The 24,670-nt window shown below is 41.1% G+C and overlaps 3 protein-coding genes across 6 annotated transcripts in view; 1 reads left to right on the top strand and 2 right to left on the bottom strand.

Annotated features, from left to right (window-relative positions):
- Positions 1-15,976, top strand: part of LOC308397583 (uncharacterized protein) — a 33,958-nt gene extending 17,982 nt beyond the window's left edge. For 2 of the 3 annotated variants that reach the window (XM_080883559.1, XM_080883558.1), the window contains exons 3-4: positions 13,045-14,397; positions 14,723-15,976. In XM_080883559.1, the coding sequence (XP_080739685.1) occupies positions 13,045-14,397; positions 14,723-15,409 (2,040 nt within the window). In that variant the 3' untranslated portion in view covers positions 15,410-15,976. Of the gene's footprint in view, positions 1-126; positions 12,333-13,044; positions 14,398-14,722 lie in introns of those variants that run through there. The other variant, XM_080883560.1, reaches the window with a different exon arrangement.
- The window catches only part of LOC308398346 (uncharacterized protein), a 178,563-nt gene that overhangs the window by 54,632 nt on the left and 99,261 nt on the right, over positions 1-24,670 (bottom strand). The window lies entirely within an intron of this gene.
- Positions 24,133-24,670, bottom strand: part of LOC308399210 (protein NLRC3-like) — a 31,832-nt gene continuing 31,294 nt past the window's right edge. Inside the window, exon 10 of the mRNA XM_080886303.1 lies at positions 24,133-24,670. This exon is cut by the window's right edge and continues 1,078 nt beyond it. The gene's annotated coding sequence lies outside the window, so the exon portion shown is untranslated.

Below are 24,670 nucleotides of genomic sequence, written 5' to 3'. Positions count from 1 at the left end.
AACATTAAACTTGTTGCTGCCTTTCATAGTGTGTAACTTGAAGGCCCTGAGTACTTTCTCCCACACTGAAAACACTGGGATGATCACATTATTTGAACATTACCTAATAAGACTGATTCAGCACAGACAGTTATGTTAAACTTTCCTAGCAGTCCTTCACAAACAGGGAACAGTCTGTCTATTCTCTCCATCTGTCAGCTGCTGCTGGCTCTTCCTCCTCCTCTTCCTCACACACTGCTGAGTTTGTCCTGGTGGATCATCAGGGCTGCAAAGCCTCACAGATGATGTGCAGCAGTGGCTCCCTCAGTCTGTCCTCACTCTGGACACTTGCAGTCGTCACACATGGAAATCAAATGTGTGATAAGCTGCAGGATTCAAACACAAGTGTAACTTATAAACACATGTTCATACTTTTATTCCACAATCAGAGAGAAAGAAACAGAGAGTGAGTGCAGGACAGACAGACAAACTGCAATTTAGTAAATGCTCGAGTTAAAAGTAATGTTTTGTAAAACTGTTACATTTAGAGCAACTTTTAAGTGGAATAAGTTGCCTTAAAAAATTAGAGAATTGTTCAAAATTTCAATGAACACTTAAAAGCCGATTTACAGAGCTTTTAGTTGTTGTAAATATTGTAAGACATGATTTGTTTTTGAAATTTGTCTAATGTGCCTCAATGTTATTGATACTATTATTATTATTATTATTGATTGCTTATATTTGAACAATTGTGAAACCTCACTGTGGATGTAAGAGTGAAATTATGTGGATATTGTTAAGGTTCAAAATATTGGGGATGGAGACAAGAGAAAAACCACAATAACAACACTGGTCCGGTCGGGTTGAGTCAAACGATGATTTAATGAACACACGCGTGGGAGATGGACACTGATGCAGACAGCCTCAAAATCTCAAAATGGTGGAGCATTGCTCAAACTCTTATAGCCCCTGGTTATCATACAAAGCCTAAACATTCACATGCTCTCTCTCACACAGCGCCTGAGCTACGACCTTGGCTCCCCGTTTATCTGCTCCTGCTGAGATGGGGCAGAAAACTCCAGTATGTTCTGTTCTCTTCTAATCAGACAAATAAGGCGATGACTTTCTGCAAACAGTATTTCTTATAACTCAGCAGTATAATGCATCATAAAACAATATCATTCATTCACAATCAATCAACAGTTTAATATAATGCACATCAGTTTAACTAATGCAATAGTTATCAGCTTCTTCCAATTCAGGAGAATAATGCAAACTAAAACTACATAATAATTCACCATCTTTAATTAGGGGTATAGCATGGCATAAAATAATATTATAATCTAACAATTCCCCCTGATGAGGTCATTAGAATAATGACCTCACCAACACCCTTCAGTTCAGTGTGGCCAGGTTCATCTCTTCTCGCTCCTGAGGTTCTTTGTCCCCCTGATGGGCGAACCATATGTGGGATGACCTCTGTGTTTGCGCAGTTCAGATGCAAGAAAAACTATTATTCCAACAATAGCGGGTACAGATGACACTCCCCAGGTCTCCCACAGCTTTTAGCCTTTATTTTATTGCTGCAGCTACCAGTGTCGTCCAGTTGGGTGATCCTCTGCTCTTCATTCTTCAACCTTAGGGGTTAGACAACCCTTCAGTCGTGGCACAGATCAGGGGATTATTCTGCCCCGATTTCAAACAACGATCTGTGTATCCTCCAGAAAAAGGAACAGGAAGGTGTTCCCCTTTTTGCCCAAAAGCCTCTCGAACTTCGTTGGTCTGGTGTTCCCGGATTTCTGCCAAACCCTTCATGGTTATTGCTGTGTTTATGGGATCCATCCTTTTATGGTGACTAGCTGGAGCCCAAACGCCATGACCCTTGGACCCAGTTGATGTCTCGGCAGTCACCGTGTCTGTCTCTGCTGCGGAGGATCCTCGCATATCTGTGACCTCGTCTGGTGTCTGTTCCTTTCTCTGTAAGAGACAGAAAACCAAAACACCTCTCTTCCTAACCCTAATAATCTAATGTTGTTATCTATTGACCTTCTAGTGATTCAGAATTGGTCTTCTGACCTTCAAAAGACCGAGTGCCAACTCGTTATAAGCACATTTGCAAAGTGTGTCTGAAAATTATTGAAACCCTCTCTTTTTAACAAAGACAAAGAAATTAACAAATCTTCTAAACGCTATTCAGTTCATTTCAATGATTAATGATTAAACATGAAAGTGATGGTTTATGCTTTTTCACTGATTCTCTAAAAGGTCCAGAAACTTCTCAGACCGCTATTAGCTTAAGCTTTAGCATACCTAAGGTATTAAAAACACAAATGAAGTTATAAAATGTTCAAATAATCCTTGTTTGATGTTAAAGCTCAACTTTCCCCCCCTTTTTTTGACACATTCCAATGTGTCAAATCAACAGAGCTAGAACATTCAAAAAAAAGTTAGGCAGCTACAAAGTTTCCCAGACTCTTAAGGTGATCTTGCGTGTAATGTTCTGACTCAGGTATTTAATATTTTAATAAATGTCGTTTAATTAACTGCCACTACTTAAACTAAACTTAAAGACCTAATTGAAGAAAAGATCACAAAGAATAACATGATATCAGTGTTTTGTAAGCGCGTGCGGCCTTCTATGCTCGAAGCCTTTTCCCTCAATAGATCAGTCAGACATCGCGCTGGCTGTAGCTTTTAACCCTTATTAACTTGAGCACAACTCTACAATGAGCAACAAGTTGCAATATGTATAAAAATGATCATGGTTACACCTGCAATGAAAAATTATATCATTATCCTAACACCTGTAAATAGAAGATTCATCAGAAGTTATAACAATCACAGGAACACAGATGTTAGTATAAGTTCAAAAGCTTCAATAAATCATCAATCTATGCAATGTTTGTTGCATGATTCTCATACAATAATAATGCTGATATTAAAATAACAGTAAAACACCTTTTTTCTTTTTCCGTTTCACTTGACCCATAAACGTTTATAAATGCCTCTTTTACTCTTAATTTTATTTCCCCCTGCTCTCCCCTTACTAACCACAGCAGGGGGATCTTAGTTTTGAATCAGCCATGAATCCAGCTCACCTGATTCATCAGTGAGCTCCACCATCACTGGCGTCTGACAGGGTGGCGCTGCATACTCTTCCTTTAATGTCACTATTTTTCAACCGGTTAATTAGAGTGTTTAAACCTGAAGTCGACTACGTCCACAACAAGTCAATACAGCTGTAAATGTGGCCAATTATCAATCTATTACCAATCAATAACAACAAATAACTTCTATTTTATGCATGCTTTTAATCAACCACTCACCCAGAGGATCTCCAATCCCAGGAAATTCCTTCTCCTCCTTTAATGAGTCTGTCCTCCTTCCATGCCCTGGTAACTGGTCCATCCAGAGCCACATGATCTCAAAATGTACACGCAACAAGCCAAGCCACACCTCGGTCACACCAACCCTCTCCCGCCCCGAAGATGTCCAATGCCATCCTAGTATGGACTGTCAAAAGTGGCTTTACGCTGACTGTCCTGACAATCCATCTTATAACGTTTCCTGGTCAGATTTGCCAATCTCTGCACCAGGGTTTTAAACATTCCGCCATTTTCATTAGTTGTTATCTTTTTTATTTAGTTTCGACTCCAGATTTTCAATTTTTCCAGTTGTAATTAGTTTTTACCAATTCTTTGCTAGTTTAGTCTAGTTTTTATTTTCTGAAAATCCTTAGTTTCAGTTCAGTTTTAGTTGTGTTTTGCAAAAATTAAGTGTAACAAAATCTCATTTCCATCTTATCAATCATGCTCCTCCGGTTATCCTTGGGTGTTGAGACTAATCACTATTAACTTGCCGCACCGAGTGTTCCTAATTTTGGTTGAAGTGAATTGATAACCTTTTGAAGGCGATTGTTTCACACCTTTATTTAGATGTCCCAGTCCTGTTATCTCGGGATGCATCACGCTGCCTCATCTGGGGTTAGCTGTTTTCTTGGGATGCGAGTTAAGTGGGTGAGCTCTTCAAAGAGGGGGAGTGTGCTCCCCCTGATGAGGTCTTCTAGGTAAGCTAGGTTAACCTTCTTGTGTGAGCTTTTCAAGTGCACTTTAAGGTTTGTGGGATTTCTCGTGTCATAAATGTCCCTCATAACCCCCTGATGGCCCAGTATTTCAATTTTGCACACTGTAGTACACATTTAGTTTTTGCTTGTAGCTCTCATACTCTACTTGCCACTCCTCTAAGTCCTGATGTTTCTTAGAGAGGACAACAGTACCTTTAAAATTATATCACATGTGTGGGGGTGTGGCCTTGCCAATTGTTTTTCCCACCTTTTCAAAATGGCTGGCGTGCCCACCAGCACATTTTATGGAAGAAGGAAAGGTAAGCTTGATATTTACATTTAAGATGTTTTGTTAAACTCAGATTTTTATTTTATTCAAAAAATAAACATCTAGTAAATAATTTGAGGGGTCTTTAAGAATTAGGCTTATTTAGTTTCACAGAGAACATGACTAATTTATTAATGTGTGCTCTACACATTGGGACTTTGTACTTATATTTTTTAATTCACTTTTTCCTACTAGACAACTTTTGACAAAGGCGGAGAGAATTCTTAACAGAATTATTGAGGGAGATTCAAACCTAGATTTTTCAAAAGATAAGAGTCATGAGAGCCAGATATGAGAGGGTGCGAACCCACTAAGAGCCACACAAAGATTATCGAGATGCAGTGGCAAATGTAATAGAGAAAAACACAGGGCCACCTAAAATCTGTCATCCTATGTGGTGCAAAACCAACATGTAGGAGAATCTGGAATTTTTTGCTTTTGAGTTAAAAAGAAAATATGGGTAAAATGCAGAAATCTTTTCCAGTAAAGTAAAAAATAAGAGTCGCAATTATAACTGAATCCATAACCCCTAATTGTTTCTACAAGATCACGTCGTTGCTAAAAATTATCAGTGATCTCAATGTGCGAAAAGAACTCACAGTATCTGGAGTTCAGGCTCCTCTTGGCTGAAATGGTTAACAGTCCAAGGCATTTCAGTTGTAGAATGGTTGCAACAGTAAAACATATGTGAGATGTGGGAAGTGCCAAATGTTCCTTTGTATCTCCAAATAAAAATAAAAATCACAGTACTTCCTCAGATATCATAAATAAATTGACTTTTGTGAAATAGAAAGCCCAGTGCAATCACTTGTTCCTGAACCAGTGGCTTACAGCTAGTGAAGTGTCAGTGACTTCTAATTTGATCCCTGATCTACAGTTTTATGATATTGTTATATAAATCAGTTTTAATATCCTGCTTACAAAAATTTCAATGGAACATGTAATCTTCTTAAATAGCTCTTGACTGTTGTTAGTTTCACATTCGTGATCAATGAACTCCCCTTGTGCACTGTAGTGCACATGTTATAAAATTTAAATAAAATTAGTTAAAAACAATTTTGTTTTTGTAATGTGTTTATTTTACCGTCCCAACACTTGATTTATCTGAAAAAGAAAAAAGAAAAAAGAAAAAGAAAAAATGAGAATACTTATCAATGCAACTAAACAGATTTTGCTATAAATCCAGTTAATTTTAGTTAATTTTGTGAACATTCATTACAGTATTAGTTAGTTTTCCTTTTTGTTTTGATTTTATTACCGTTAATGCAAAATTTTTTCCACTTCTAGTTTTCGTTATTTCATTTGTTATCTTTTAATAATAATAATAATCTTCTCTACACCCTTGAATAAACATAATCAACATGATCAACATTTTGCTGTGTATCAATTCACTTTTTTTTAATTCAAATGCTCCAGCCTTATGTGGTTTGTGACATGTATTGATCTAAATCTCCACTCTGTCTCTAAATGTTTGAAGAATTTTTAAGTTCAGGGTCAAATTTTGAGAATTTGACCATAAGTGAAAGTTATGGCGTTATCACCCCCTTTGGGGATTACCTTTTTCCAGTTTTGATGATATTCCTCCTCATTCTTTATTCTTTGCAAGTACCCCTCTTCGGTGTCAAGAAACTGTTGGTGTGATCAAGCGGGTGCTGTAAAAACAAAAGCTCAGGACAGAACAGTCACCAGTCATGTACTTCATTCAAAATTAACATATATTAAACTTCATATTGATCCTCTGAGTGTAATGGTACATTTTAATTTGCACTTCTCAAAACTAAAAACAATATTTTCTTTATTTTACTCTTGTTCTTGTGCAGCACCACCCCTCAGCACATGCCCCTGTTATTTTATCTTACTTTTAAATTGTTGACTACTTCAAGAAAGCGCCCAAAAGACGGGGACCAGTGTTTATCATTACATATCTCCATTTTGAGTGTGGCTGTCTATCATTCCCCTGTTATTCATAGACCTCGGTGGAGGGTTTTTTTGTTTCTTTGTTTGTTTTTTTGTTTGTTTTTTACCTCTAAAAAATTAATTGACTTTTACAGTGACCCACTATGGTTAATAATAACATGTTCAGTCATGAGTGGAATCAAAACCTTTTTTTCACTTTAGCATTTAACATTCCCAACCATATAATATGATACATTAATTAAAACACAGCTACTAAAACACAATTTTCTTAATGCAAACATCAGTAACTCAAAATTAGCAACTAAAGGGTTAAGTCTTCATTTCACACTGCTGTGAAGCTACAGCTCTTTAATCTCTGACCTCCTTCTGTTCTTGCAAAAACAAAACAAAGCAAGACAAAACATCCACCCTTCTTTTACAGGCTGGGTGAATTGTCTGTGGACGTTCAATAATCCTAAAGTCGGCACCGTTTTTGTCTCAGTATCAAGTCAGTTAAACTTTTAGTCGTCAGTCCATCACAGTCCAGTCATGCATACCTCCACACACATTCATACCAGATATTGCTGATAATAGAGTCTCACGCGCAACCTATTCGAGGCTCCATCACCAGCAAGATGACGTCATCATTTTAAAGGAAACAGTTCCTTGTTTGTTTTCCCTTCTTTGGACTGGATTGACTCGCTGCAATCCTTTTAGGCTTCAGGATCAGTGTCCCATATAAGTGAATTTTCTCCCAAGCTCATTATAATCATGGAGAAAAAATACTTTGCGACTGTTTTCAATAAGAATATTTTATAGCGCTTTAAAGTTCAATCTCTTAGGCCTGGATTAAAGAGCTGATTTGTTAAATCAGGAACTCACAAAATACCAAAATATCACCACCGGTGGATCATACCTCTGATGTTCTTATCTCAGTGCACTGTAACAAAAGAAAAAACAAACGTAAACAATAAAACACTCATATAATAACAGATACTGGGGCCCATTGGAAACATGTCCAAAGTTCAAACCATCTTTCTCTCTCTTAGAGAAAGAGAACAATCCAAACCTCACTGATAGAATCAACCTAGTGTCAAACAAAACCCAAATATCAACCAAGACTTCACACACTATATTGTGTAGGCATACAGGCACCGTAACTCCTTTTTTTTTTTTTTCACTGACAAAAACATGTTGGATTAACTTGATTCAATAGTGGACACTGGTTACACACAAATGTTTTGCTTTGGCAGAAACTTAAACAACTGAATCAAATCAACACAACCTTTTCATACTCTCTCCGAAATAAAACTCACCATTCACTCATGATTTTCACTCTGTACCACTGCTCCTTATCAGGCTGTGTGAAGCACAGTACACAATTCAGTGGAGGCCTTAAGCCATAAACAGACATCACGCACAGACATTGTTTTCACAACCAAACTACTTTAAACCTTGTCCCCTAAATCTACACAGATGCCCTCTGTGTGGCATGAAATGCATTTAACCAATAAACAATCAATGAGTTCTTATAGTTGTAACCGACTCCATATTTGGATGTTCGTGTGCAGCATTTGTTAGTAAAGCATTCTTCATTGCATCAGCGTGTGTGTGTGTGTGTATCACTCTTCAGTGAATTGAATCAGCATTTCGATTTTTTATTTTTATTTTTATTTTTTTTCTTTTGCACGTGTGTGTGTCATTTCTCACTCAATCAACGAGTGTATATGTGCATATGTGTGTTTCTCTTCATTCTGAGTCAATGCATGTAGATGTGTGTGTTTGTGTGGGTGTTTGTGTTCATCACTTTCCTGTTCTGGTGTTCTGGGTAAACCACGGCCTGAAGCATGCCCTGGGGTCCTGCCCTCCTCCTTTTCAGTCCGTTTGCATCCGTTGGTGCTGCTGCTCAAAGTTCTGTCCATACTGGTTCTGGCCCCAATTGAGGCAGTTCTTTTCTCCAGTATCCTGCATCTTCTCCTTATTCCACTCCTCCTTAGCTTGACCCTTTTGCTTCTGTAGGTCCTTCAGGGTTTTGATACGCAGCTCAATCATCTGGATGTCAGTGTCAAGCTCCAGTCTGCGCTGCTGCTCCAGCTCTTCCTCTGTTTCTCCCAGCCAATTCAAGATTTTGTTCAGGTCAAAGTTCAGCTGCTGTCACTGCTGCTCGTTCTGCTTTGTTCTCATCTCCTTGCTGAGGTCCTGAGCCTGATTTCAAGTCATGTGTCTGGGACTCCAAGTCTGATGGGTTCGACAATCAGCCAGCTCCTCCTGAGCCACGCTCAGTTATCTGCTCTGATGCCTTGAGCTCTTACTGAGGGCAGAAACCTCACAATCTTTTCCGTCCACTTCAGATTGAAGTCCATCGATGTTTTCCTTGCTTTGCTCCACGGCCTTTTGCGGCTTTGCTGTTCGGCTCTTCTCAGAGGTCAGCTCCTGGCCGAGCCCCGACACCTGTGCCTTCAGCTTATTTTCTCCTGGTGTTTTGTCCATTCTGAGGTGCCTCCTGACCTCAGTTACTCCTCCTGTTTCTGGCACGCCCTTTTTGCTGTCCGATGGTCATTGTTGGTCTGTCACTGTCCTGCTCAGTTTTAATGCAGAGTGGTTAAGGTCAGCATGGTTTTGCTCGGCCTCACTTTTCATCTTGGCTTAATGGGCGTCTCGTCACAGCTCTGTCAGCTGAAGCTGTCTTTTTCCATATGGCAAGAATGTAAAGAGTGTGTGAGAGGGGTGTGTCCGATCAGGCACAACGCTGGTGGCTTTGCGAGTGCCTCGTTTTCCAAATCTAGATGTTTATTTGTCACGTACACAGCAACAGAGAGAACAGTCTGTGTTTGGGATGGCTGAGGCCTTCACGATCTTCCTGGTCTTGGTCCAGCACCGCCTGCTGTAGATTGAATGCAGGTCAGGGTGCTCGGAGCGGATGGTGCGCTTGGAGCGGATGGTGCGCTCAGCTGATTTCACAACCCTCTGTAGAGCTTGTCTGTCCGGCATGGTGCTGTTCCCGAACCAGACAGTGATACAGCTGCTCAGTATGCTCTCGATAGTTCCTCTATAGAAGGTGGTCAGAATCGGTGGTGGAAGCCGGGCCTTTCTCAGTCTTCTCAGAAAGAAAAGACGCTGACGGAAATCTCCCCGTGTAGTGAAACGGGCCTTGGATTAAACACTCTCCGTCTCTGCTGCATGAGATCGTTTTCCTGCAGCACTGTTGACATTTTCAAGTTGTTGTTGTGGGTCCAGCTGCTGTAGCATTTGGTCAGGGTCACATCAAAGATGGTAAAGGAGAGAGCAAAGATGGTAGGGGGGGGAGAGCAGGAGTCCAGGGTCCGCCTCGGCTTCCCGGGCCGACAAAGCAGCCTGTAATCAAGCATAAAGAGAAAAAACAAAACAAACACAAAACAAAAACAAACGAACAGGAAAATGATGTTATTTTGGCTGCATTATTCAGAGAGGGGAGAAACAACGGGACCAGGCCCTGTGTCAGCCTTCTCTCCCCCTTTTTTTGTTTTTTCTCTCCATATAATCCACTCATGACCCGCCAAGCTGACAGGACAACACAAGTACATGTTAAAATTCTTAAGATCATGTTTAAAAGCACAAAAATTGGAATTTTCTTTCATTTAGTAATCACTTGTATTAATCAATCAGCAGAAAACATGTCACAATTTGACTTTTATTAACCACTAAATTTGTCGTGTCTTTTTTTTTTGTTTTTGAAATCAAGTTGTTGTCCTGCAACCCAAGGAGTTTATTTGTTAGTAGTGGATAAACTTTATTATTTAACGGCGGGTATATGTTAAGTTTCACTGCTTTACTTGCTTGAAAATCTTCACGTGTTCATGGGTGTAAGCTGTTTCTTCATTGCGTGTATGTGCGTTTATAGATGAGCTAATTTAACGTTGTTTTTTTTTTTTCTCAAACGAGGCATTTCTCTAGCACGTGCCTCTCTCTCTTATTTCTCTGCTTGTGTGTGTTTTTGTTTCACCTTTTTGTTGTGATGCTCCGGACGCCTTCCCAACCTGCACAAGTCTGTTGGCCCCAATTTTATGTGTTAAAACTTCTCTTAATTTCTCCTTTAATTCTCTGCTAGCTGCTGTCTTTTTCACAGCTGCTGATTCTTGCTGAGTTTGGTTTCCATTACTATAATTTTGCTTCGGCCGCTGTGCTTGTGGGGGCAGTTGGTCCAGGCCCGTAGCCACCTGTAACAACACACTAAGACATTCACTTACTATTTCTTTTCTGAAAACATCCATTCACTTCATCTGCCTAGATTTTACTCTCTTTCTCTCGGTGCATACTTCACACAGTCAGGCAGTTGCCTTCTATGGGCATGCCGAGTTCCTGTCACACACACAGCTACTCACTCCAGCAGCTGCAAAGCCGTCTTCACGTCCTCTCTCCACACTCTCCGCCACAATCCACCATTAATAATGAATGTATAAAACCAGTAATATTTATCCCTACAAACACACAACTTCAAGAAAATTCGTTGTATACGTTGGAACTTTTCTAAATCAAAACCCAGCCAAACATCAAACATTCACCGTAGTCATTCAAAACCTTATTTGTAATATTATAATCAGCAAAATCAGCGTTTTAATTACAGGCATGTATCATTGTTTGCAACTCATAATTATAAAGCTCAAAAACACGCTAAACAGCAACAAAAGTCCTCTGTGCGCGTCACCGCTCATTTGCATGTTCACACACCGTCTAAAAATAGCTTGCAGCACTGCAGCTGCACGTCACACACAGGGTCACACAAAGCTCAGACAAAACTCTTTTATTTTATATTACAAAGACGTCTTATATTTACAATCACTGACAGGCCTGACAGGTTCAGCGCCTAACAAATTTCGACAAATTTAAAATAACGGGTCTCACCGAAGAAAGTCTCACTTTTTTGTAATCAATTAACCAGTATCTGTTTCCTCCAGAACAGCCTATGGCCTGATTTCTAAAGAACCTAAACAATTTCGACAAATTTATAATAACGGGTCTTACCGAAGAAAGTCTCACTTTTTTGTAATCAATTAACCAGTATCTGTTTCCTCCAGAACAGCCTATGGCCTGATTTCTAAATTCCCTAACTCAATTTAACAGTATCCAAAAAAGCACATGACACCGTTTTAAACGATGAGGAGACTCGGTAACTCCTAGCTTATTCTCGAGATGCCCTGTACCCCACAGCTAAGCCAAACTGAACTATCCCTGTTCGCCGACAGGTCAAAGCCGCGCGTCCACGACCAGGAGGGGGCGTAACCCCCGGGCTATGTGCTTCTTAGCATCTTCCAGTGCCGTCCTATAACAATTTTCACCTAACCAATTTTGAGAAATTTTACCATAACGGGTCTCACCGAAGAAAGATAACTTTTTTACGACCAATTAACCAGTCTCTGTTTCCTCCAGAACAGTTTCTGTCCTAATTTCCCTACCAAACTTGAGCCTTTATCACAATTGCTTGGGACTCGAACCCAGCATTTCTTTCATGCTTTTTCACTTCATTTAAAACTCTTAGCCGACTTTAACTGCATAACACACGCGGATCCTCATCAAAATCAAAACAGACACTCTACCAGTAATTTCAGTGAGTAGACTTTAATTTAGTCATATCCAATTTGGCACACTTTGGAAATAATTCAACAGGTAGTGCCTTACCTTTAGATAAGCCGGCTTATGACCACTCACATCAGACCACTGGCTCGTGCCTGTCCGTTCGACAACCTCGGACCGTCCAAACTTTTAAATTCCACCCCAATACCACAGGACGAGCCCCCAAAATGTTAAGGTTCAAAAATATCGGGGATGGAGACAAGAGAAAAACCACAATAACAACACTGGTCCGGTCGGGTTGAGTCAAACGATGATTTAATGAACACACGCGTGGGAGATGGACACTGATGCAGACAGCCTCAAAATCTCAAAATGGTGGAGCATTGCTCAAACTCTTATAGCCCCTGGTTATCATACAAAGCCTAAACATTCACATGCTCTCTCTCACACAGCGCCTGAGCTACGACCTTGGTTCCCTGTTTATCTGCTCCTGCTGAGATGGGGCAGAAAACTCCAGTATGTTCTGTTCTCTTCTAATCAGACAAATAAGGCGATGACTTTCTGCAAACAGTATTTCTTATAACTCAGCAGTATAATACATCATAAAACAATATCATTCATTCACAATCAATCAACAGTTTAATATAATGCACATCAGTTTAACTAATGCAATAGTTATCAACTTCTTCTAATTCAGGAGAATAATGCAAACTAAAACTACATAATAATTCACCATCTTTAATTAGGGGTATAGCATGGCATAAAATAATATTATAATCTAACAATATCTTGAATCCACTTTATTGTGTAATATTTTATGTGAGTATTTGACGGAAGACGAGCAACATCTGTTGTGGAAGCTAACGGGGTTCCTTTAGAATAAACAAACATAGGATTTATTATCACTGAATAATTCTGTATAAATCTATACAAATTATAGAAATATGTAATAGGAAACAACAAAATAATCTAAATTATAAAATAATGTGTGTGTGTGTGTGTGTGTGTGTGCATGATTTTAGTGTTTGAACAGTCATGAATTATCTTTAACAGCAGGTTGGATGTAATGTGTTAGAACTACCAGCAGGTGGGGATAAGAGACCTTTAAGGTGTTTGGTGCCACGCTCCACCTTCAGGTTTAAAACTAGTGTTAATGGAGTTTGAAGGTTGAGTTTGTTCCACGACTGCATTTCACTCACTGCCTCTGTTTGTATCTCTGTCACTGCAGGACCAACATGGAGCCAGAAGTCAGCGCTCTCAGGAGGCCGACAAACCTCACAGAAGAAAGGGAGAGAAAAAACACACCTGTGACGAGTGTGGGAAGGGTTTTACTGTGAGGGCTAAACTAAAACAGCATCAGGTCATCCACACTGGAGAGAGACCGTTCAGCTGTGACGAGTGTGGAAAGTCTTTTTCCAGGAAGGGTTCCCTAAAACAACACCAGCTCATCCACAGTGGAGTTAAAGCGTACAGCTGTGATCAGTGTGGCAGAGCTTTTACTCGCAGTAGCCACTTACAGAGGCATCTAGTTACCCACTCTGGAATTAAGGCATACAGCTGTGATGAGTGTGGGAAGGGTTTTACTGTGAGGGCTTCACTAAAACAGCATCAGGTCATCCACACTGGAGAGAGACCGTTCAGCTGTGACTTGTGTGGAAAGTCTTTTTCCAGGAAGGGTTCCCTAAAAAAACACCAACTCATCCACAGTGGAGTTAAAGCGTACAGCTGTGATCAGTGTGGCAGAGCTTTTACTCACAGTAGCCACTTACAGAGTCATCTAGTTACCCACTCTGGAATTAAGGCATACAGCTGTGACGAGTGTGGGATGGAGTTTACTCTGAAGGCATCACTAAAACAGCATCAGGTCATCCACACTGGAGAGAGACCGTTCAGCTGTGACTTGTGTGGAAAGTCTTTTTCCTTGAAGGATTACCTAAAACAACACCAACTCATCCACAGTGGAGTTAAAGCGTACAGCTGTGATCAGTGTGGCAGAGCTTTTACTCGCAGTAGCAGCTTACAGAGTCATCTAGTTACCCACTCTGGAATTAAGGCATACAGCTGTGACGAGTGTGGGATGGAGTTTACTCTGAAGGCATCACTAAAACAGCATCAGGTCATCCACACTGGAGAGAGACCGTTCAGCTGTGACTTGTGTGGAAAGTCTTTTTCCTTGAAGAATTACCTAAAAAAACACCAACTCATCCACAGTGGAGTTAAAGCGTACAGCTGTGATCAGTGTGGCAGAGCTTTTACTCGCAGTAGCAGCTTACAGAGGCATCTAGTTACCCACTCTGGAATTAAGGCATACAGCTGTGACATCTGTGGAAAAACTTTCAGCCAGAGAGGGAACCGAAATACACACCTACGCATTCACACCAGACATGATGTGTACTGCTGTGAACAGTGTGGCAAAGAGTTTACAACAGACGCACACTTACAACAACACATGTTTACCCACACTGAGGAGAGACCTTATCAATGTGACCTGTGTGAGAAGACTTTTAAAACTCCACAGCACCTGAGAGAACACCAACAGATCCACACCAGAAAGAGACTCTACAAGTGCAGCTACTGTGAGGTATGTATTTATATTGTTATCTTGTCATTTTAGCCTGACTGTTTGGAACAACTCTGCTCATTAAACTGTGTTAGCATGTTAGCAATTCTACTGCATGGAAAAGCAGCTCTGAGTGATTATTCAGATTTTCCTTTCAGTTATGATTTTAGTATTACTGTAGTATTATGGTGGTAGTATTGTAGTTATTGCAGCCCAGTAAACTGAGTGTGTTAACTGAAACAGTCAAATGTAGTTGGACGTCTGCAGAGATGCTCTTTATTTCAGGCGACGTTCAGGATACAAATGTTGAAGGACTGACTTACACTGTCTTTGTGTCTTTGTTTAGAAGCAGAGCGGCACAGATGGATCCAGTTCTCAACCCTGTCATCACTGTGGTGGTGGGAAAGACTTTCATTGTGACCTCTGTGGAAAAACTTTCAGTCGGCAAAAGACCCTAAAAATACATCAACGTAGACACACTGGAGACAAACTGAAATACTGCAAAGAATGTGGGAGAAGCTTCACCACATCACATCACTTAAAACAACATGAACTGATTCACAGTGGGGTTAAAAAGCACCTCTGTGATCAGTGTGGGTCATCCTTCACCACTGCAGGTCAGCTTAAATCACACAAACAAGTCCACACAGGAGAGAAACCACACAAGTGCAGACACTGTGAGAGAAGCTTCTCACGGTCAGGTAATCGTAACCTTCATGAACGTGCACACATGGAAGGAAACTACAGCTGTGACCAGTGTGACAAGAGCTTCAGGAATCTCAGTTCATACTCTGCACACAAACGATCCCACGTTACTAATAAACTGTTTCACTGTTACCAATGTGCCCAAACATTCACCTCATTGTCTGCTCTGTGCAAACATCAGCGCGATCACTCAGGGCTGAAATCACTCCCATCACTGGATCACAGTGAATCTGAAGACACAGAAAGATCCTCTGGTTTCTGTGTCAGACTCAAAAAGCTTGAGATCAGGCTCCATAGAGTTCAGATAGAATCTCCTGTAAAAATCTGATGAGGCAGCTGTGAATCAAACTCTTCCCCTAGTTCCATTTTAAGCTTTAAAAACTGTCCTACTGTAGTGTTCATGTCAAGTGGTTAGCTTTCTTTTCATCAGTTGGTTGAAAACTGTTTCCTATTATAAAGTTCTTGTTTTAATGTATTTTGATCAGTTTTGATCAGTTTGACCAGTTTTTAAATGACCATGAACACTGAGCGTATTGTATCTGTACAGCATGTTTTTCTATTAGACAGATTTGTAACAGAGGCCTTGCTCTCAGTAAGTTTGAAATCCTTTTCTGATTTCTTTTGTAATCTCTGATCTTTGTGTATCCTGCTCAGTTTGCATGCTGCCTGTAGGAGTTTCTGTCTTTGTATTTGAAGAGAATTCATTGAATATACTCAGCTGCTTCCCTTTGGTGCCTCACACATCACTGAAGTTTTTCAGTGTCCAGTTATTTGTTTTTAATAGCTGTTTGAATTCTCTGTATGTTTGACCCTGTAGACTGTTTAATGGACTGCTCGTCTTCCTGTTTGTAACCACTGCCTGTTTAGGACTAAAGATTTGGATTTTTGACTTTAACACAGCCTCTGCGTGTCGTCCCTTTGTGTCCTCGTCCTCTGTGAATGTGTCACAGATGTTTCCATGATAATAACACAGCTTTCCCACAGTGGCTTGCAGCAGCATTTATTCACAGCACATTTGAGAAAGGTTCAGATTAACTCGATGAGTTTATATTCAGAATGATTCTGACAGTGGGCCACTGTGAATTGGGATCTTTCATCAGGTCAATGTTTAAGTTCAGTATTTCAAAGCAGGAGCTATGAACAGTCATCATGTTGGCATTAGAATTATTATTATTAATCATTATTAATAATGTCGTTACTCATGTAGATATAGAGGGAAAACCAGCACACCGCAGACCACGGCCTCTCTGTGTGAGGATCTAAACGTATTCTACGCTAGATTCGACACAGCGAACACCATGAGACCGGACAGTGTGCGCACTGTGTCTGAGGAGGATGTGCGGAAGTGCTTCAGGAAGGTGAACGCGCGCAAAGCTACTGGTCCGGACGGGATTCCCGGCCGCGTCCTCAAGTCATGCGCGGCTCAGCTGGCTGGAGTGTTCACGCACATCTTCAACCTTTCCCTCTCTCTGTCTGTAGTCCCAGCCTGCTTCAAAATGGCCACCATCGTCCCTGTACCCAAATCCTCCACCATCTCCTCATTGAACGACTGGCGACCTGTAGCCCTGACCCCCATCGTGAGCAAATGCTTCGAGAAGCTGGCCAGGGACTTCATCTGCTCTGCACTACCAGACTCTCTACAGTTCGCATACCGCCACAACAGGTCCACTGATGATGCCATAGCCCTGACACTACATACTGCCCTGTCACACCTGGAGAAGAGAGACACGTATGTGAGAATGCTGTTTGTAGATTACAGCTCAGCATTCAATACCATCGTTCCCTCGAAGCTGGACAGGAAACTGCAGGATCTAGGACTGAGCAGCTCCCTCTGCAGCTGGATCCTTAGCTTCCTGTCTGACAGACGCCAGGTGGTCAGACTGGGCAGCATCACCTCATCCCCCATCACACTGAACACTGGTGCTCCACAGGGGTGTGTACTGAGCCCCTCTCCTGTACTCACTCTACACCTACGACTGCACAGCCACTAACAACTCCAACATCATTGTGAAGTTTGCGGATGACACTACAGTGGTGGGTCTTATCACCAACGGTGATGAGACGGCTTACAGGGAGGAGGTCAGCGCCCTGACCCACTGGTGTCAAGACAACCATCTCACCCTCAACGTCGCAAAGACAAAGGAGTTGATAGTGGACTTCCGGAGGTGCAGAGAAGTACACACCCCCATCACCATCAACGGCGCTGCTGTGGAGAGAGTGAGCAGCTTCCGGTTCCTTGGAGTACATCTGGCTGAGGATCTTACGTGGTCAGTACACATAAACAAAACAGCACCGCCTACAACTGCAAAGCTCTCCAGCGAGTAGTGCGGTGCTCTGAACGGATAATTGGAGGTGAGCTTCCCTCCCTCCAAGACATCTACAGGAAGCGCTGCCTGAGGAAAGCGGGGAGGATCATCAAGGACTCCAGTCACCCCAGCCATAAACTGTTCAGACTGCTTCCATCAGGAAGGAGGTTCTGCAGCATCCGGTCCCGTACCAGCAGACTGAGAGACAGCTTCTTCCATCAGGCCATCAGACTGCTGAACATTTCATAGACACCTCAGCTTCACTACTGGAACTTCAACATTATGCACTACACACTGTATATAAATGCCACTTGTTTTGCACATATTCAACTCTGTATATTTTATATATTTTATTATTTTTTTTTTTACTATTTAATTTGTAAAAATGTGTATACACACACACACACACGTAGGAAAATATTTAGTATACACATCCAGAAATGCATACACTATTATATATTGTACATATATTTATTAGTTTCAGATTAGCCATTCTTGTATTTTGCTCGTTTGTGTTGTTGTGTTTGCACATCTCTGTTGCTTGTGGGGCTCGCACACAAGAATTTCACTCGCATGTGCTGTGCCAGTGTGCCTGCCCATGTGATGTGACAATAAAAGTGATTTGATTTGATGTATAACTTTGATTAGTATACATGAATTTTATCAATAGTAAAAATAATGAATAATTCATGTATAACTTTTATTGTGTTTTGTATATTAATTATATTTAAATAGAGATGTTGACCCTGTCTCTACAGTAGCATCAGTGTAACATACATTATTGGTCCAAGATGTCATAAATGGGGAGCCTGATCCTTTATTATGAAAACATGACGAGTATTTTTCTTGTCAGTTGGGAAGAAGTTGGTCTTTTTTTCCTTCTTTTTGCTCAGTTTGTCTTTTCTTTGATAATTGAAACTGATCAAACCTACTTGTTCTGCCCTCGCACTTGACAGACAACCATCATCCCATGTAGAAAAACCACACCGTTGTTCCTTTCTGGTGGATTTATTTGATTGGATGCATAGCATGGCTTTGTAGAAATACATGAATGGATGAATGGTAAAACTGTAAACAAACACAAAATATCCCATGTGAGCTAATATAAGCAAACATTCTTACAATTAGAAGATGCTATGACCTGTTACTATGCAAAGCAAAGCAGAACGAAACAAGCTAACAAGCTAACGTTAGCGGTTAGCTAGCGCTAATTAGCGTTTAGGCTAATGACTAGTGATGGCCCGCTTGAAGCTGACGCTCCGGAGCGTGTGTCGAAAAAAACAACACACTGGTTCAGAAGCACTGTGTCGAGGCTTGCTTCGTTTGGCAAAAGTCACGTGACCAGTGACGTCCGAAGCTTCATTACGCACGTAACTGCTTCGGTACCTGATTCAAACGGATATAAGGAAGTGAATCATCCACGGGATTCGTGGAGTGTGTTGATGGTGACAGAGAGCGACGAGGTGATCATTCCACTGACAGATATGGAGCCAGCGAGGAAGAGAGGACGTTCTGGCGTGTGGGAATATTTTGAGTTGATTTTGCTCAATTCATTTTATCTGCCGAAGTGAAAAACCTGAAATGTCCAAAATCATGTTTTCATAATGTAAATATCATTACAGCATATGACTTCAGGAACACTTCCATGTGAATTAAAGCTGATGAAGACTACAAAAATGTATTTGACATTATACGTACATTACATTGCTACACAGTTTAGAAAATCATTTTGTTTATTGTTGTTAGGTGATAGTCTGCCGGACCCAGGAATACCTGCTTATCTACCAACTTGCAGTGTGGTTCCTGCACTCCACAGCCTCTTCTGTTCCATGCAAGTGGATTTTCTTCAGGGCAGGAGAAACTATTTCTAAGAAAAGAAACAGACTCAGCCAGCGCACAGTAACACTAATCCTCTTTTTAAATGTAAATAACAAAAGGGCTACCTGACATAGATCATGTTTTTACTTTGCAAGTTCTTGATTAGGAGTGGGTTTTGATTATCGCCTTTCTGATTACAATCCATACTAAATTGAATAAAGTGATATTGATTCATTACAATCCCGTGTCGATTTGTAAATTAACGTTATTATGCCTGAAACGCCAGCATCTCAGGTTAAACCTCACAACATGTCGTCAAACACCATGCAGCTAAAACAGTAACTGGGAGCAGGTTTACGGATTCTGCATACAAACGTGAACACAGAGCGTGGACCCGACGCGTCAGAATCAGATTTTGGTGTGTCGTCGGGTCCGCGCTGTGTTTGCCTCTTTTTTCTTCGCTGGCTTCTGCAGCTGCAGGTTTCATAACTCTCTGTTTACATCTCTAATTAAGTCTCACATGTGTCAGCTTTCTTAGATACGAAATTATGGATATATACCGATACATGACCAGAATTGTAATATTTCTGACTGAGGCAAAACTTTCCAGATTCCAATCAAATTGAATCGGATCCTGTATCGAATCAAAATGATTCTACAAATCAGTAACGATGCAGCCGTACTCAGCCCCTTAAGCATTTTCCCTTTCCAGTTCACAATCAATCCCACCCCTAGGTCAAAAATATGTATAGGACAATTGGCCTCATCTAATATTTTGTATGAACCTGTCCAGCTGTGATTAAACGACAAGTAGATGGAGGCAGGACTCCACAGCAGGGGCATACTCCATAATGTGCTGTGCGTTATCATATGTATATTATATATATTGCTCACTTATTGTATTTACCAACATCAAGGAGTTATGAGCAAAGAAAGGCCACCATAGTGCATGTATAAATAGGGAAAGTTTATTGATCAAAATGTATTACGCAAATACGCATTACATTTTTTTCAGCCCCCCAATCGTGAAACAAAACCAATTACATGTTCAAAGCAACGGAACGGTGGCCCAATATCGGAGAGAACTCCACTCTTGAGTGAGCAGTGATAATTGAGCAGTCCGTTTTATTTTGCAGATTCAAGCTGCTCTTCAAAATATTCGCCACCAGATGTCACCGGAGAGGACTGTGTTGAAAAGCTCCGAGTAATGAACCGTTTTTCAATACAAGCTTCAGTGCTTCGGAAAGCTTCATTTGGCCATCACTACTTTGACTAATAATGACTAATAAAGCACATCATTGAGTCAATTTACTGTCTCAAAATATCACAAACAACACACGGCAGTTAGTGCTAAACATTCACCGGTAAAACACAACATTACTGCCAACTTACAGACTGTGCTGGCTTAAGAGGCAGTATAGGCAGGTACAGGAGTAGCAAACTGTCCTTCTCCCGTTAGACAGGAAGTAATGATAAGTAGCACTTCCGGTAGAATGTCAAAATAAAATGAACAGTGTGCCAGAAACGAATAAAGATTGCATGAACTTGTATAACACTACATAACGTGAGCGGTGACTCTTAAGGAGCCAGAATACTACTCATGTTCACAGCATGTAAAAGCAGCTGACAGTCCGTGGCATTGTTGTTTGTAGAGGTGCAGTGTAGTGGGAGCATAAATCAAAAGAAAACAGTAACATTTATGTAATAAAACATCTGAATGAAAATGAACAGGCCCTTTATGAACTTCAAAGGGATCTGAAAACAACACTTTTTAAAAGAGTATCTTGGGGTGTAGGTGGTCAAAATAGAAAACTGAGCTGAGACTCTAAGTTCAATCCATCCATTGGTTTTTACTTAGGAGGAAGAAATGTCAGGCTGGTGCAGGCTGGTTAGGTGCATGTGGTTATCTTTACCTAAATGAGTTCACTTTGTGGCTGCCAGGTTGGGCAGAAGTACCTGTCCCCTGTTAGGCTTAGCAAGGTTCTCCAGGAGTTTCTCCATGGGTAGAGCTTCTAGCTCCTCCAGCACATCTGTGGCCGTGCAGGCTGCCACTTTCTTGGTTGCTCTTTTTACCCCACTGGTGGATGAGCTGCAATGGTCTCCATTTGTCCCATATGTGTTTACTTCTTCTTCTTCTTTTGCATATTAAACACATTATTCGGTTTCTATGTATTTGCTATGATTTGCTATTTGTTAAGTAACATTGCTTCACTCACTATGCCGAGTTTATGTGTGGAAGCATTCAGTTGCTGGCAAATCAAACATTCTGCAAATGAAGCTGAATACTCAGTTACATGTTTCTTTACATTTTATTATGTTACAGATTAAGTCATTTGTTCTTACTTTGTTTGTCTTTTCAGTCTTCATGAGGGTCAGGTGTGGGGAAACGCCCGCCCGGCATTTCCTCATTTTAAAGTCCTGCTGATGTCAAACATGACATCAGCAGGTCAAACCAAGTGGAGGGGTTTGTTTGTCCATAGAGATGCTTCCTTTTGTTTGTTTTAAGGTTTAAATGGATTTGTTGAATGTGTTTCTTTTCATTAATACTGCCATTTAGTTGTGTGAATGTGCATGTTAGAAGTGTGAAGAGGTTTTGTGTTTAGAAATGTATAGAAACCAATCATTTACTGACAGCATGTCTGATGGAAATAAGTGCAGATTATGTATGAAGTCTAACTGCACACAGTAACTGTGTTACAATAAGGACTTAACAGCGCCCTCTGCTGGAGTGTTTCAGTACTGCGTTAACTAGAATACACCTCCTCCTCCTCACACCACCTGCTACAGCTCTACTCTTCTATGACTACAGTCATCCACAGCACTGATGTGAGGTCACATGGTTCATATGTAAGGAGCACAGCTGACCTCAGGTCAGTTTAATGACTGTGAGCAGCAGCTGTGTTATTGTCACTGTGACAGGGAGACACTCTCAGACACAGCGCTCATGTCAGCTTGTTCTCATGCAGGAGGATGAGGAGCTTGTTAAGGTTCGTTCGATTTGGGTAAGAGAAGAAAAGCAAGGCTGAGTCCAGGTATGGTGTCAAAAATAGTGATCTTTATTACACACTTTGCGCAGAAGTGTGGGAAGACAACTTGCAACAACAATCTCCGCCGGGCGGAGGCTCTTCATCCTATTATATTACCATGATGACGTCACACAGTTAGACTTTACTGAAAATGATAACAAGTTCCCCACAATTCCAAAAGTTCCCCTTATATAGACATCAGATGATATTTTAGAGAAAAACAAGTGTGTGATATGATGTGCATTTTGTGAGATTGTGTGTCCTTATAGAGAGGATGTCCTAAGACGACCTCCCTGTGTTAATAAGTGTGTTTGTGAACGTGCGTGTGTTACATGACTCTCCGTGCATGTTGGTGTAGGCCTAACTACGTGCAAAACTGAATGTAGAAGGCCAAGGTCCAACAGGACCCACCTAATCGAGTGGAGTGAACACACTGATGTAGTGCAACAGCTTAAGCAGATAAAAAGAATGATACAGAGACTGATTAAAGTGATGAGAGTATGTGTACATTAATATTTTACTCAGATTAACATAGATCTAATTAAAAGGTTATTCTGTCAACAGATTCGACAATGCTGAATGATTGATCAATACTAGTTCTGATTATAAACTGTCACCCTAAGCATACAAAACAAAATATCTTTTGTCCACAAGCTCCATGTTTGTCTTTCTGTTTGAATCATGATGTGTTTGTGCCATCAGAGTCTGTCATGAGTACTCAGGGTTTCACAGCAGCTCTTCTGGATGCTGACGAGGACTCCAACCTCATGTTTCACCTCTCTGAGCTTCTGATGTCTGTGAACACTCGTGTTTCTTCTCTGGGCTCATCTGGACAAAAACACCTTTCTGTGTTTGGCTGCAGCCTCATTCTGACTGACAGGAAGTGTGTTATCCATGAGCTGCACTTCTGTGAGGAAGTTTCCTGCTGTGTTTCCTGTCTGTGGACAAACACGAGTGTTCCAGCTGAGGACTTGGTTCCTTCCACCTGTCCATACAGGACATCACGCTGTCTGCAGCTCTGTAAATGCAGCTCCAGGTCCTTCCACGTGCTGCTCTGTATTTGTGCAGTTTGTAGTGTGTCCTGGGAAACGTAGCACACATGGTGTTCTTCTGCTGTTTCCTCCTTTCACTGAGTGTGAAACACTGACGCTGTGCTGTTGTTCACAGAGGGGAGCTGATTCTAGCTGCAGCTGGACTCTGTCATCTAACTGAATGTGTTGGTGCTGATCACGGGGCTCTGAGGGGGGAGCAGCAGGAGGACTCTGGATGCTGACGTCAGTGTATCTGTGGAAGCTCCCACAGCGTGTCTGTCATTCAATATTGTGCTGTATATTGTATCTATGCAAAGATGAACAGACTGTGTGTTCACTGGTCTCTGTGCTGCAGCTCTGATGTCATCATCACTCCCTCCTCCACCCTCAGCAGTCCCAGCATGCTGCTGTGGTGCACCCCACCCTCACTCTACACCTGAGCCACAGACCACACCCTCCACCTCAATATACACCACAGTTTTCTCTGCTGTGGAAATGAGATCAGGAGGAAATCATCATTATTATTATTTAATAAACGCTCACATTAATGTGGGCTTATTTGTTTCATATTAGAAACATTAGTTGAGTGTTTTTAGTATAAAATGGTCAAAGTCCCTCTTTTTGCTCCTCCCCTCACCTGTGGATGGGCGGTGCTGTTACCGTGGTGACAGCTTGGATGTGTTTCAGTCCTGCCTGGTTATCACTGCAGGAATCTTTCACATTTATTACAGGTAATAACTCTGATTTTTCTGTGTATTATGAACCAAATGTATCCTGATACACACAGAGATGGATGAGCAGAGGTTGTTTTTGCAGTTTATGTAGTTACTATGGACTTAATGCATACATATTATTAAAATTAGGGCTATAACAGTTGTATTGATGTATAGCAACTTGAAATGCTCCCACAAATGGCTCCACAGCATGTAAAAATATAACAAAAGCTCTGGCGGACTTGGTTCTGTGGTCAGTCTTAAAGGGTGAAGTTAAACTCTGTAATCTTCACTGTGTCACAGAGTTCAGTGAGTCCCGTTATTCACAGTATCAATCAGATCATCAGAGAACAGCTGATCAGCAATCAGTGGTGCCAACAGCGCCTCCTGTGGTGAGAGGATGCAATAATGCAATGTAGCATTTTTCCACTCAACACTTGCAGTCATGGAAACTGTCTGTTGGATCTGTGTGACGTTGCTTTCTTGGTTAGAGTTCCTCACAAATGTCCAGATGATTCTTCTAATGAGGCGTCGACCATGTTTGCAGCTCTTTGGAAGAAAACGTCGCCCTTTGCCATCCTTACTTTTCTTTGACTTCTTCAAATGCAGCTGAACTCCAGCTGGTATTTTCTTGGACTTTGCAGCTGTTTCTGCTCATCAGTTCATTCCTGCAAACCTCTGAAGCTGAACAACAA

Source organism: Rhamphochromis sp. 'chilingali' (genome assembly GCF_963969265.1).
Source record: "Rhamphochromis sp. 'chilingali' genome assembly, chromosome: 1".
Classification (NCBI taxonomy): domain Eukaryota; kingdom Metazoa; phylum Chordata; class Actinopteri; order Cichliformes; family Cichlidae; genus Rhamphochromis; species Rhamphochromis sp. 'chilingali'.
The sequence above is the reverse complement of the archived record's forward strand: the minus strand, read 5'-3'. Positions and strand labels throughout refer to the sequence as shown.